At 42.3% G+C, this 14,712-nt stretch overlaps 1 protein-coding gene across 2 annotated transcripts in view; it reads right to left on the bottom strand.

The window, feature by feature from the left end:
* The window catches only part of Tek (TEK receptor tyrosine kinase), a 100,855-nt gene extending 88,689 nt beyond the window's left edge, over positions 1-12,166 (bottom strand). The window contains exon 1 of one of the 2 annotated variants that reach the window (XM_075945737.1): positions 11,524-12,166. In XM_075945737.1, coding sequence (XP_075801852.1) covers positions 11,524-11,575 — 52 coding nt within the window. In that variant the 5' untranslated portion in view covers positions 11,576-12,166. The remainder of the gene's footprint in view (positions 1-11,523) is intronic. The other variant, XM_075945738.1, reaches the window with a different exon arrangement.
* Positions 12,167-14,712: the final 2,546 nt, after the last annotated feature.

The raw sequence follows: 14,712 nt of genomic DNA, 5'->3' as shown, positions 1-14,712 counted from the left end.
CAGTTTAGCCACTGGGTTTGGGACGTAGCCTCTTACACAGTGCTAACCAATGGAACCATTAAGCAGCACTACGATTTCAAGCCAGACAACCGCACGGGACTTGTTTTAAGTGCTTATGTACTATATATACTGAAGTTTCTGTCCTGCCCAGTCCGGCAGCCGCTCAGTCCCAAAGAAACACACAGAGACCTACATTAATTATAAACTGGTTGGCCTATTAGCTCAGGCTTATTACTAACTAGCTCTTAAAACTTCGATTAATCCACAATTCTTGTCTATGTTTAGGCATGTGTCCTGCTATCTTTTCTCAGTAAAACATTTTCATCTTGCTTCCTCTGTGTCTGGCTTGTGACTGTGTCTCTGCCTTTCCTCTTCCTAGTATGGTCACCCTGCCTAGACTTCCTGCCTGGCTACTGGCCAATCAGCATTTTATTAAACCAATACAAGTAACAAATCTTTACGGTGTACAAGAGCATTACACAACAGCATCATGTACACGAGCATTACCCCACAGCAATGTCCTCCACACTCTCTCAAATGAAGACATTTAAACTCTCTCTTTCTAAGGAATTCAAGCAAAATGCCGAGCTCTCTGCATCTCTGTTGACATCTATCAAACGAGCAGGCTGAACTGAAACAGCATTTCTTACAATGAAGAACATTAACACCACATGATCTCTAGCTTTTAAAAGGTTGGCCAGGTGCAGCAGCACACACCTGTAGAGTCAGGTGGCTTAGGCAGGAAGTGGACAAGCTCAGAAGTTTGGGGCTAGCATGGACACATTGGGAGTCTCTCTCTCTCTCTCTCTCTCTCTCTCTCTCTCTCTCTCTCTCTCTCTCTCACCTTCCTTCCCTCCCCTCCCCCACTGCTCTTTCTGTCTCTCTGTTTTGTAAAGGCAGTAACTAATAAAGTATTTCCGAGGATTCTAGATTTTCAGCAGTTAATTGTTGCCTGAGGGAAGACTCACAAGGCTCTGCCTACCCTGAAGAACTGTAGACAGCTCATGGTTGCTGGAGGAGGGAGAGACATCTTCTCCAATCGTGTAATCACTGGTAAGTTGTTCATGCTCCTATAAAAATACCCTTGCCCAGGGTCCAGTAAGCAACCTAATTAAACTCATAGAGCCACAACCCCCTGCCAAAGGACGTGAAAGTAAGAGGATTAATTGCCAAAAAAATTAAAAAGATCATTGGGGGTAAGGCAAGAGAGGCTAATGAGAGAGGACATGAGTCACATACAGTATACATATACATGCATGAAAATGCCAATTTGACTATTGTACTAGATGACAGAGTGTCACACACACACACACACCTCAAAAAGCCACCCATCCCTATTATGATGCATTCACAAACCTAAAAGAATTCCTTGCTTCAGAGGCAGTAGACAGTATCTGTTATGCGACAGCCCCTCCCTACCTCCTTCAAACTCCTGCACAGCCTTCCATCATCCTGAGTTGATGATGGTAGAGAGAAGACCCTGGATCCTTCTCATGATCAGTCCACCCCCTAATCAAGCTCACAGAAAAGCCTATGGAATTGGGGAGCTGCCAGACAGGAGACACCTCTCAGAAAGCAATCTATGTTTACCCGATATATTTTCTTAGTTCACAGCCCAACCCCTGTCCAGTCACTAAAAACATTTTGCAACAATGACACCTAATAGCCAGATTCTCTAGGTCTTCTCCTCCCCTGTTAATGCCTCCACCATTTTTCATAAAAGTTCCTCCCTTCTGGGCTCATCCTCTTAGGTGGGACCCTGTGTTTCCTCATCTGCCCATATCGTCCCTTGATGCAGGGGCTCCTGGACCTACGCTGATCTTTTTTGCATATGAATACCTAATATTGATACGACATAGCCCATTGAACACTCACCTATACATAGACGTATGGGTACTCTAATTAAAACATTCTCCTAATCATAAATTCAACTTTAATGTGAGCGATTCTACTGTATAAAACATTCCGAGGAACAAATGCTCAGAACATTAAATCTAAAGCAAACCTGCTTAGTAAGCATGGCTCTGCCAGTACTTGTGTGAAACATATGCCTAGTGCTAAGAATATTTAAATAACAAATAAAGATAATAGGCAAAAAATAAAGCCAAAGCTCCAAATATAATAACAGAGGCAAGCATCCTATATCTGAAAGTTCCTAGCCGCCAGATTGAAAGGTTCCCCAGTCAGCAGTCACTTCTGAACTTTGAGCAGGTTCAGGCACAAAGTAGCTCCTCCAGGGCCCAAACACACTGCCCCCACTGCTCACCAGCTGTATTTTTCCTATGAAACTCTTAACTGATGATGGAGCAAGACCACAGTGGAACCATGCCCCTCCTTTTCATTCCCATGTGAGCCAGAGGGAGTATTGAGGCTCCTTTTCCCAGATAGCTTTAACTCCTGTCAAGCTGACAAACAAACAAACAAAATGCAAATGCACAAAGGTTTAGAAACTGAAAGGAACCCAGCAGGAGTGAGCACAGCTCCTTCAAGTGAGGGACTGAGAGCCACAACAGGCTGATGCAGTGGGCAAAACTGGCACCAGAAGGATTTCAAACAACCTACTACAACCCCCTTCGTCCTCCTTGATTCTGAAGTTGGAGGTTCAGATAGAAAACTAGGAGGAGGATGAGATCCACCCAAGAAGAGCACTGTGTTCTCAGATGTAGGCGGCGGGACACAAGAATGGAGACAGAGAAAAGGGGGCAACTAGGAGGAGGAAGTGGGGAAACGTGAGCAGAGCAGGGGCAGCCACAAGCTTCATCACAAGTGAGGCCGACTGTCAGGGTGTGACGCTCAGTGGTCACTCTGGACCTACACACATAAAGTCCTAGGTTCAAAACCCCACAAGCAGAAAAAAATAGTGACAGATTCTGCTTGAGTTCACCAGCTGTCAACTAGATAGAAACAGGCTGAGGGTAAGTGAAAGGAGGCGGACACTTACAGGTGAGAAGTCATCCCTAAGAGTCTCTGCTAAGCCAAGAGCCAGAGGACAGAAGAAGTTGGGGAAAGTAGCGGCTCCATCCTGCTGGCTGGATGAGTCACCAACAAGGAATTTCCCTACCTGACAATCCAGACTTTTCGCAGATGCCCAAGAACCCAGAGCTTTAAGCCCCTCTCTCCTTTTTTTTTTCTGATAGAAGAGAGGTCTTAAGGCAGACAAAGAAGCCAGAGAGTCATCCCCATACATACATCAACAGATTAGCTGAGGAATGAAGGCCTGCTCAGAACAGACCAACATCGGGCGTCAGAAGAAGGTTCCGCTTTGGACGTGAAGCAGTTAAGAATATCTGATCATTTGGATGCTTAGCACACGCTGACACTGTAGCAAGTCCTGCTAAGTAGCTTTCCTTTGAAAACTTTCCCCAGACCACATGAATGAATACCATTAGCCTTGTCCGGGATGCAGCCTGAAGCGACCTGTCAGAAATCAACCCAGAGGCATGTTGTAAGGATTGCTCTGCTTAGCTTTGTTTCCCGTCATTCCCAGGCACGTATGTGGTCATTAGGGATGCTTCACTTTCAGAAGACAGAAACCAGGTCAAGGTAGTAGCAATAACAAAACCCCACATTATCACAAGGGACAGGGATGGGTCTCTGGTCCCACAGCGCTGGACCCAGGCATTGAATACTATCAGTGCCTGTCATGGTTCTGCTCTGCTCACAGGTTAGTTCTCATCCAGATCACCAGCTTCCCCGAGGGACCACAGACTCTGATCTTGGTGAAGAAAAAGAATGAACTTATTACATTCAAAGTCCTCGTAAGGTCCCAGGCGAATTCTAAACTCCTATTGGGTTGTGCATCTTCCAAGTGAGCCAACAGCTGTCCTTAGACGGAAAGGACACTCTGTGTCCAGTGACTGACAGCCCCCATACGAGTCACAGTGGGAAGGGGTGACATCTTTTGAATGCAGATGTTAGGAAGTTCCAAATATTTGATATCTGCCACGCAGTTTAGATTTTGGCAAATAATTTAACCATGTGAGCCTTGGTTACCTCTGGGCTAAAAAACGAGTAACAACACCTACTAGACAAGATGTTAAAAGTTACTTTAAAGTCCTTGGCACATAGGTGTTCACCCTACACTACTCACTTTTGTTATTCCTGGTAAGACTATTGTTTTGTTTTGGTTGGATTGGGTTGGGTTTTTTGTTTGGTTTTGTTTTGGATTGCTTTTGACATAGAGATCTGAATTTAAAGCCCATCCCAGATTCCCAGATGTCTAAAGCACTCCTGTCCCTAGGGCGGAGTCCTCTTTGGCTCCGCAGCCAGACGCCTTGTACGAGCCAGGCCTGTGTGCCAAGGTTACGCTGGTTCACCATCTGATGGCCGCAGAGCAGCGAGTAGCTCCTGGGCCCCAGCAATGTCAATACTACCTTCCTGACTCCGCCTATTGTATCTAGAGGAAAGTGGCTGCTCATTGTCTTCCAGAGCTCCCCCCAGGAAGCATGATATCACCCTCTAACAAAAGCGGGAAAGCTGACAGATCTGTTGAGATGGGTGTGGCCACCACGCACGCCTCCCTGGTCAAGCCGTGACAGGCGGGGAGCAAACAGCAGCAGCCCACAACCTCCCTCAGCCCTACGGACTCCTGCGACTGATCCTTGGATGTCTCCATCTCTGTCGCTTACACACCAAGTCAGTCCTAGAACCACAGAAGCTCACTCCCCATGATCAGCAGATGCACCAGAGAGTAAAGACTCTGCCCATCTGGCAGACCTTGATCCTCATCCCTACTCCCACAGCCTTGGGGAGGGAACATGGTCAGACTCCTGAAGAAACAGGGGAGGCAGCCAGGTGCTTGCTCACAAGACTAAGCTCACAAGGCCTGAGTTCCGTCTCTAAGACTCACATTGTGGAAGGGGAGAATCAAACTCTGACCTCCTTGTGTGCGCCATGGTGCATGACCGCGCGCAGCGCGCGCGCGCGCGCGCACACACACACACACACACACAAAATAAATAAAATAAATCTTGGAGATGGAAGGAAGCAAGCACGACTCCATCTAAAACTCGTCATGTATTTGTGATGTAAGCTAAGGAAGAGCCTGGTCAGACTGGTGGGAACTGGGTTATCAGTTTAAAATACCAGAAACACGGGGAGGCAGCTTTAGAAGTTGCCTTTCCTGGAGGCTGGGAGTAAAGCCAGCTGATCTCCTGACCCCCTCCCAGATCTGGTTTGGCTAGGGCAGCTGCCTGGCTCTCTGTAAAGTAACTCATCTGTAGGCTAATGCCGCAGGCCTGGAGGCTGTCACCCTGGTACCTGCATCTTAACTGTCCTCCCCCTGACAACTCCTTCCGTGGCCCGCGATTTCATGAAAGAGATCTGACTGGCATTGTTCTTTCTACCGTCCCTGGCTAGCTCTTTATATAACCCTTCACTATCAAGATTTCTGTGTCTCCTTTGCCTAATTCTCTTCTTTTGACTTTCAGATCTCAAAAAACAAGTTTTGCTCAATGTTTTCCTTCACATGCAATCTCATCGTCAATATGTACAAAATCGTCATTGGCTCTACCTAGCCCTTCTTCCACCAGTTACTTCTGCCATGCTTCCCATATTTCCCAGCAAACCGAATGGCACCATCTCTACGCAAACCAGAATGCTGCTCCCTTCTCCCCTATGCAACCAGTCACCAACCCCACATTTTCTTCTCCTAAGCTTCTTTCGAACTTCCTGTTCATCCCTGCAGCCTTCTTGCCTACGAGGCTGAGAAGCCATATTGGACCCAACCTACAGTCTCCACCATTTTAATCCGTCTTCCACACAACTATGACAGTGAATTTTCCAGAGCTTAAATCGGATGTGTTATAAGGGGACTGGCACTCTGCTAAATTATAACATATAGAGAACAAAATCCAAGCTATATAAAGTAGTTCCCAATGCCCTTCCCAGTCTGACTCTAATCTTAATACTTTGCATTCCAACTCCACTCCACATCCTGCAGCCTGACCCGCGGTTTCATACCGCCAACCACCTTTTGGGTTGCTTCTGCTAACAGAAAGTCTTTGTTTTTCTTCTGGGTTTAAAATAATCTGGACCAGACATGGTAGCTTCCTCCTACCATCTCAGCACTGTGGAGGCAGAGACAGGAGGATCTCAAGTTAGCTGCCTGGCTACACAGAGTTATGAGTCAATCCAAGAGCCATGTTACATAAGTTATAAGGAGACTGGTCTCCAAAACCTTTGCCTCTGCATAACTCATAAAAAATATTTGTGACCATTTAAAAGTTCTTAAAGAGAAAAAATACCTCAACCTACAAGCTTCCCAGTGTCCTTTTCTTTTCTTTTCTTTAAATAAGCAATCAGTGAAGTCATTATAGTGGTTAACAACTTTTAATTAAATGTTTCCTTACTTTTTATTATAATTTTAACTATTTATCATGCTGAAGACCAACCTCAGGACTATGTAAACTCTAAGCAAGGACTCTGCTATTAAGTTACACACCCAATCTTTTGTTTTTTGTAACAGGGTTTCTTTGTGTAGCTCAGGCTAGACGGAAATGTTTTATGCAACCCCGTTCTGTTTTGAACTCATAATCCTCCTGTCTCTACCATCTACATGATGCTGTTAAAGATGCATGTGTCTACATGTTGCTGAAGAGTTATGTTTAAGAGTTGTGGAATTAGCTCACTAATAGAGTGATTGCCTAACATGCACGAGACCTTGAATTTGATCCCCAGCAAAGCGAAAACCAAAAAGAAATATTTATAGAGAATTTAGATGTTGTGGTCTCATTTTGTATCACCAAATCTAATAAATACTTCTATCACCCTTGTAAATGCTTTTATTTTGTATAAATTACAATTATATCATTTATCACAAAATCTTACAACTCATCGCCTATTTTCCCACTAAAATATGAGCTTTGTGAGGTAAAGAGGGGGGATGGGTCAACCTTGTTTATATTCCTGGTTTCCAGTGCTGACATGGCCCAAAGTAAGTCTTCAGTAAACCACCACTAACTGAGACCAAAGACATACAAATAGTGGATATCAAAAGGCTTGCAAAAGTGTGTTAAATGTCAATCGAATAAAGCCTGTGTATATGCTATAGGAAGTATTCAACAATTATAAAATACCTAATACTAAGTAAAAGTCTAGCTAAACATCCTTTTGCGTTTATCCTTTATTTTTGATGCCCAAAGAAATAAATTTTCTTTTTACATAAAAATTAACCTTTTAAGATAACAATAACTATTACTTTCATTGTTTATGAACTTGCTCTACTATAGTGTTTGAATGTGGCTTCAACCCTGTCTATAGCATTCCTTTTTTTTTTTCCAGGTCTACTATAGAGTACCAAGTGTTCCTTACCACAACTGTTAAAATCTATTTAGTTAAAAAAAAAATCACTAAAAGCTGAATGAATGCACTAATAATAATAGAAAATGAATGGCATCAGCTGTAAAAGATTTTAATAATTGAATTGAGTTAAATCTACTTGCCCCAATCTCAAAGAGACATCTATGGTCTGAATGGGATTAGGAGAAAAACATGAAAAGGAAGAACTACCTAGGGAAAGTTGCAGTGTTTGCAGGGCCAGGGGGTTAAAAATGCTATTTCTGTGGGGTTGGAGAGATGGTCGGCAGTTAAAGCATCTCATCCTAAGGACCCAGGTTAGAGTCCTAGCACCCATATTCTGGGTCACAACCATCCATAAGTTCCAGGGGATCCAGTGCCCTCTTCTGTGCCCACTAGCACTCGGTACACACATAGTACACAGACATGCATGCAGCCAAGCAACCCATACAAAATCTAACATTTTAATTTTAAATTGTTGTTTCTAAATGGGTACGATTCCACAGGCAAGAGCCAAGACAAAAGGATGGGTAGTTTTTGTTACTATTGTTGTTTTTAATAATTTAGCTTCATTTCATGTGTATGTGTCAGATCCCCTGGAGTTACAGATAGTTATGAGCTGCTCTATGGCTGCTGGGAATCAAACCTGGGTCCTCTGGAACCACTCAGCCAGCTCTACAGCCCCAGGATGTGTAGATTTTGAAGGAGGTCTTGCTATGTTCCATCAGCAGGGATAACTGATGGAACCTTGAGGGGTCATGTGGGAAAAGACTATAAGTGACCAGAGCTTCACCTAGATGCTGGAAGAGATGACATCACTGTTGCTTCACACAGCGATGCTGGTGGCAGACTTCTCCTTTGGCTAAACAGGCTTCATTGAGGTAGGTCTTACTAAGCACTTGACATGCAGAGTCATATTTGATACTATAGCAACCCGGAGAAATGGATATTCTCATCCAAAAAGACGAATGATTGGTGTGCTGTCGTTGTCTATTTGAGCTTTGATGTTATATAACCCAAATGTGTGATTCCTCATCTATATTTTAAACTGTGACATCTTCCCTGTCAATTGGTTGTCAAGTTTCTCTGTCTTTGGTGTTTAATGGGTACACTCTACGCAGCACATTGAGCCAATATCATTTCTCATTTGCACCTAATTTAGGCATCATATTTCACATAAGCAGAGCTCCTATTAATTTTGTGTCTTATCAAGACCTACTTATGATTCTCAAGAATTTTAAACTAACCACTTCTCTCCAACAATGAACATTCATAATTTGTTTTTAACTCAAATAACAAATATTTAACTATTTTTGAAACAGTATCTTCTGCTTTGGGCCAACCCTTCCAGATTAAAGAAATTTCTTGAATCCTGATTCTATATGGTAACTAGAGAGCCACCCACAAGGAATCAAAGGCAATGTGATAACACCCATCTTCTGACAGGTGGAACCACAAGCAACAAACTGATATTTTCAGAAGAATTCAGAACCATCCTATCTAGACCAGTGGTTCTCAACCTGTGGGTTGCAACCCCATTAGCAAACCTCTATCTTCAAAAATATTTACATTATAATTTATAACAGTAGCAAAGGTGCAGCTATGAAGCAGCAACAGAAATAATTTTATGGTCAAAGGGTCATGACAAGTGAAGAACTGTGTTAAAGGGTTGCAGCAGCAGGAAGGTTGAGAACCACTGGTCTACAGGACACAGCTTAGTCTTTTGAGAGGGAATTGAACAACTCTTTTCCTGCTGGACAAACATCTTAGAAGATTTGGACTCTTCCCGGAAGTTCCTCAGGGCAGGACTGAGGGAAGTGCTAACAACAGCAATGGCTGGAAAGGAACATCTCTGAAGAAGGCCAGCTCTTCCTTTGGAAAACAACTCCAAGAGGTGTCCTGATCCCAAGCCCAAAGGAGGAGGCGCCACCTGGGTCTACTTTCTGACCTAACTTTTGCATTTCCTCTGCCACCCCAGACAACATCGTTGCTATCTCCGATCCCAGTTGTTTAAAATGTCAGACAGGACAGGAAAGATAGCTTAAGATGTGTGACCTAAAGACTTCAGATTTCCCACCAGTGTAAATCATGTGAGACATTTATGATCAAACAGAAAGGTGATTTTTTTTAAGTGCATCTAGCTCTTTAGAGCAAGCAGCTAGGTTTGATGAGATAGTGAATTAAGAAGTGGGCAATATTACTAAGTTATAAGAACTTATTTGCAAGCTGGATTTGGCAATAATTCTCAAGTAGAAGGAGCAAACCCCAGAATCTTGAGTTGTTGAGCTACAGCCCTCTTTGAGGTTATGTGTTAGCAAGCTGCTTTGCCATGCAGAGCAACCTTTATTCAAGCAAATATAGAATCTTTATTTTTCAATTATGTTTGTTCCCCCAATAAAAGAACATGAGGTCACCAAGCAGACCACAAATATATTAGTCCCACATCCCTTGCCACATTAATGAGGTCTACTCTTAGAGACCGGCTTGAATAAGGGACGCCTGTGGCTATTGCTGTGGTCACCGAGCCTCAACAGTCACGTTCATGGAGGCTTAGAATCAGAATGAAAATTAGGAATCAGTACAGACCTTCCCCAGAAACTAACCTTTCTGTATCCTACCTTCTAACAAGAAGGCCTCCTCCTGCTTGTCACCTTCCCGCCAGAAATTCCTTTCAAGGAACTAAAGTCAAGCAGCAATGAGACAACTATTTTGGTCACAGAATTTTTCTGTTTGATTTTATGACAATCTTTCTAAACTTTTATTTCAAAATGCCATAATGTCACGTAAGGGAAAATAGTAAGTTAAAATCAGGTGTATTTATGTGTGTGTGTGCATGTACGCATACTACCATTTTATTTAACTTAAAACTACATCAGAGCAAAAGCTGGTACCTGGGCTTTGTACTATTATAATCTCTGGTGTAAATCAGTTCCAGATTGTGTCACCAATAAATCTGACACTTGGAAAGCAAAAGTAGACATTCTTGATAATTTATTTTAAAGACATAATAATGGAGAAATCAACATATTTCTACATTAACATTAATAGTAATATAGATATGTAGTAGCTTATACTAGTTATAAATTACTATATAAGTAGTTGACACCATTGTAGATACTCATTCCTCTTGGCAATTTGTGTTACTCTTAAAATATTACATTTCTGATACATTGGTTGTTGAAATAAAATTTAAGAACTAGTTGTAAGGCAAATTATGCATCATTATGTTATAACAAAACATTTAAGCATATAGAGAAATACAAAAATAACATCACAAGCATTTCTATCCAATTCTATTGCAATATAAAATCCTCACCAGTAAGTTTGATAAAATTTCCCAAACTCATTTCCTGTGTTAATTCCATTTTCATTATAATAATTAGACTATTTTCAAACCCACTAGGGAGGAACCCATGGCAATAATGCATCTGTGATCCGCAATTTGGGTCCTGATGTTTCTCCAGTATGCTTTGCGTATGCTGGGTGAGTTACAAGGCTGCCTACTATGTAGCATCTGTGATACACACACAAAACCCAAGCTTATTCTTACCAGCTCTTCCTTGTGGCCACTGCAGGATTTGGTAAAGTCCTGAATCCAGCGACCTTGGTAACTGCTAAGTTTTAGTTAGATCGCGCTGTTCTTTATGATTTATTCAATGTGATACATCAAAAAGACTAAAGTCAGTGGCGTAGCCCTAATTTCCCTGACTCCTACCTAAAAGAAAGAAAAGCCTCGAATTGGAATTAGTGGGATTGAAATGAACAGAGATATGAAATTTTAACATAAAAACACTTTTTGTTTTTATTTAATAATGACAATCTGTACTCTGATAGGTAAGAATTTTGTTGCTACAAAAAAAAACTTTCTTTGAAGTAATTACAACCTTATTTTTGCTGTTATCGATAAGGAAACACACCAGAATGAGAGGCAAGAAAGAACACACCTAAATAAGCAGAGCCCTTCAAATAAGGTAGTTACTCCGACCTGGAAGGGGCCATGGCAACCCAGGAGGCAGCATCCACAAGGGATGGCTAGGAAACCCAACTCAAGCCGCCCGCGGGGAATCCGAACTTCAGCCTTTTTACGTGTGTAAACTGGAGAGTCACGGAAAAGCAGAGTTAGCATCACCAAAATGAACGTTTGGTGAGAGAGAAACTGAGCAGTCACTGTGTTTTAAAATACGACATACAAGTAAATAAATAAATAAACATTGAGCCAAAACTTACCAGAAAGGAGCAAGCTGACCCCACAGAGAACTAAGCCGGCTAAAGAGTCCATACTTCCCCAGATTTCCCCATCCAGCGTCCAGAGATGAGCATGAGGTCCCTGGGAGCCTTTCAAAAACCCACAACTTTGTGACTTCCCACTCGCATGGTCTGCTTGCTCTTGTTTACAAGTCGGAGGCAAGAAGGAATCGCACAGAAGCAGGCGGTAACAGTCTCATTTCTGTCTGAGCACAGGGAGTTTTAAGTTCCTTTTTCCTGTTTCCTTTGTAGATTAGGATGGGAAAGGCTGTATCTTAAAGGCACTTGGTATCAGCAGGACTTGGGGGCACTGCGAGCCCTATCCATCTTGCCCTTCATCCAAACACTTATCTTTCCTGCTTCGGCTCCTGCCTTGCCTGGATTGTGGAGCAGAGGGATCTTTGTTACAAGTGAGGTCCTGGTCAGCGTTTTCAGGAACAATAGGGGTATCCTCTCATAGGCCAGGAATTGAATAACAAGCCCTCCACCTATGTATGGTATGCGATGAGGACCAGCCCTTCTCGGACTGAGCAGCTCTCTGGGGTGCTCTCGGGATCCCTGACAGAAGGGGCCCCGGGGATCCGCATTTGCTCTGTGTTTGAGTTTAACTCACGGAGTATGAATTGGGCAAAGAAGCTTCCTGTGATGAGGAATCATAACCTGGAAAGCAATCAATTTTAGTGAGCAGGGCTGAGGTCAGCTCTCAGTGTAGCCACGGGAGACTAGATTCCACAACCATTAGCCTATTTTCTTACACCCGGACGGCTTGTTTGTTGGCCCCGAGCCCAAATATACGCATGCTACTGGCTACAGCTTTAATTTTTATTAGCATTTCATTTGAGGGTGATCTAATTTATTGCAGAACTTGGCATGGGAAGATTTTAGCAACGTGAATAATTTCATGGTTATTGGCAGACAGTATTTCAGAAGCAGATTGAGAGAGGCATTTACTCTATAGCCTTGGTAAGCCGGAAATAAACTCTATAGCTCAAACTAGCCTTGAACGCATGATGCTTCTTCCTCAGCTTTTTGAGTGTTGAGATTGCAACTGTAAACCCCACTCCTGGATTAGTCCAGATCTTTGAAAAATATCAGGTAGATAAGATAGCTCAGCAGGTAAAGTCATATCTGAGTTTAATCCAAAGCCCATATGATGGAAAGACAGAGACCTGGAAATGTGTACCTCATATGTGACCACATACATACATACACACACACATACATACATACATAGAAAATATAAACAAAAATTAAGGTATTAAGGTTTGTTATAAAGAGCAAACAGAAGTGATTATGTCTGTAGGAGCAGAGTCTATGGGTCAACATCTCTCCCTGAAGGATAAAGCAAGCATCCCACTTCACCCGACTTTGCATGAAGAAAGACTTGCCCCTCCCTTTCCCATGAGCCACAGGAAGAGACCAAGCTGCTGGTCTTGACTGATTTCTGCCCTAGGTGTGATCATTTCAGAAATGATCTTTAGTGTCCACAGTGCTTCCGACCTGAGGGGGGAGATTGCTTAGCTCTGTCCTCAAGCACCCCCAAGGCCTCTCAAACACTGATTCAACCTTAACAGTTTGCTAGCTGTTCCTGAGGACCAGGAATGCTTCCAGTCTGAGGGGTGGATGGCTGAGTTCAGTCCTCGGGCACATCTGAAGCAGACACTGGCTAAACTAATCACTCAACTTTTCTATTTGAGGGAGTAAAACTTAACTCTGTTAGTACAGAGAGGGGGCAAAACTTAACTCTCTGGGGCCAGCGAAAAAGGGAAAAAACACGCACACAACTTTAGGGTCTATCATCTTCTCTCATCTCTTTATTTCTTTTAGTACCTCTCTCCAGATGTATCCTTTCTGTACCTCTCTTGATATCTTCCTTCTAACTATCCTTCTACATCTCTCCTGGTATTTTCCTTCTCCAGAAAAATCTTTCAAGCAATATAAAGATTATAATGTGATTATATCCGATTTTTCAAGTCAGTGATTAGTGATTACAAAGAATACGTGTAAAAAGCGACATGTTTCCCATTTCCCTTACGTGATTAGAGATTTTATGTATTACAAGTGAAAAATTATTTTCAAGAACCCACATACATTCGTGTCCAAGTAAGTTGTTATTGATTAACAGAGTGTAAGCAAGCAAGGTATTTTTCTCAGCCAGTTCTTTTACTGGTAGGCTGCATTTTGCAGTTACAAGGATAGGATCAATCATTTTATTATTTATCTTAAAAGGTAATCTTATAAAAATTCTTACAGGAATCACAAATCTAAACTTTTATATATGAAAAACAACCAGTCAGCTCTACTTTAAATCCTGAGTACATATCCACTCAACAGTTTTTTATATCAGGAAACCGAAGGCAGAAATGTGTACAAGGAATTAATCATCACCTTTGATCACCAACCCATCCCAGCAAGAAACGTACGTCAGCCAGAAATAGCCAGGCTGCCATTGTTCCTGCTCCCAGAGTCCCTTGTTCAACTATTAAAACTGTGTCTTTCTAAAATTTAAATTGTTCCCCAAGATTTTCTACCTCAAAGTCATTAACAAAAACATCTTAACCTAACCTTAAGTCATTATTTAAGGCTCTGTTTCAGCTATGATGCACACAGAAACCCTGTACACATCTCTCAACATTAAGGTTAAAAGAACCCGAGCAATGCCGGGCGATGGTGGCGCACGCCTTTAATTCCAGCACTCGGGAGGCAGAGGCAGGTGGATCTCTGTGAGTTCGAGACTAGCCTGGTCTACAAGAGCTAGTTCCAGGACAGGCACCAAAGCTACAGAGAAACCCTGTCTCGAAAAAACAAAAAAAAAAAACAAAAAACAAAAACAAAAAAAAAAAAACCAAGCAAGCTTAGCTTCTGGGGCTCAATTGTTTTTTTTAATCATTAACCTAAACCACAGTCTACACAGCTTCTCAAGGAAAACTTAAGTCCTAGCTGCACGACACTTCCTTGTTTTTATTTTCTATCCTCTGCAGTCCCTGCTTTATCAGGGGTGGGAGCAACGCTGTGTCCTGCTTTTTACCTATATTAAGTTTCCACTAAACTAACTTCTATCACAGTCCCTTAATATAATTATCTAAAACCCTCAATCATCAAAATCCTATTTAAGCAGACACTATTATTGTATAAAATCATTGCTTCAGTTAAACAGTATAGTGTAAGAGG

This window comes from Microtus pennsylvanicus, chromosome 13, assembly GCF_037038515.1.
Source record: "Microtus pennsylvanicus isolate mMicPen1 chromosome 13, mMicPen1.hap1, whole genome shotgun sequence".
In the NCBI taxonomy this organism is placed as follows: Eukaryota; Metazoa; Chordata; class Mammalia; order Rodentia; family Cricetidae; genus Microtus; species Microtus pennsylvanicus.
Note: the sequence above shows the minus strand (reverse complement) of the source record. Positions and strands in the feature narration are given on the sequence as shown.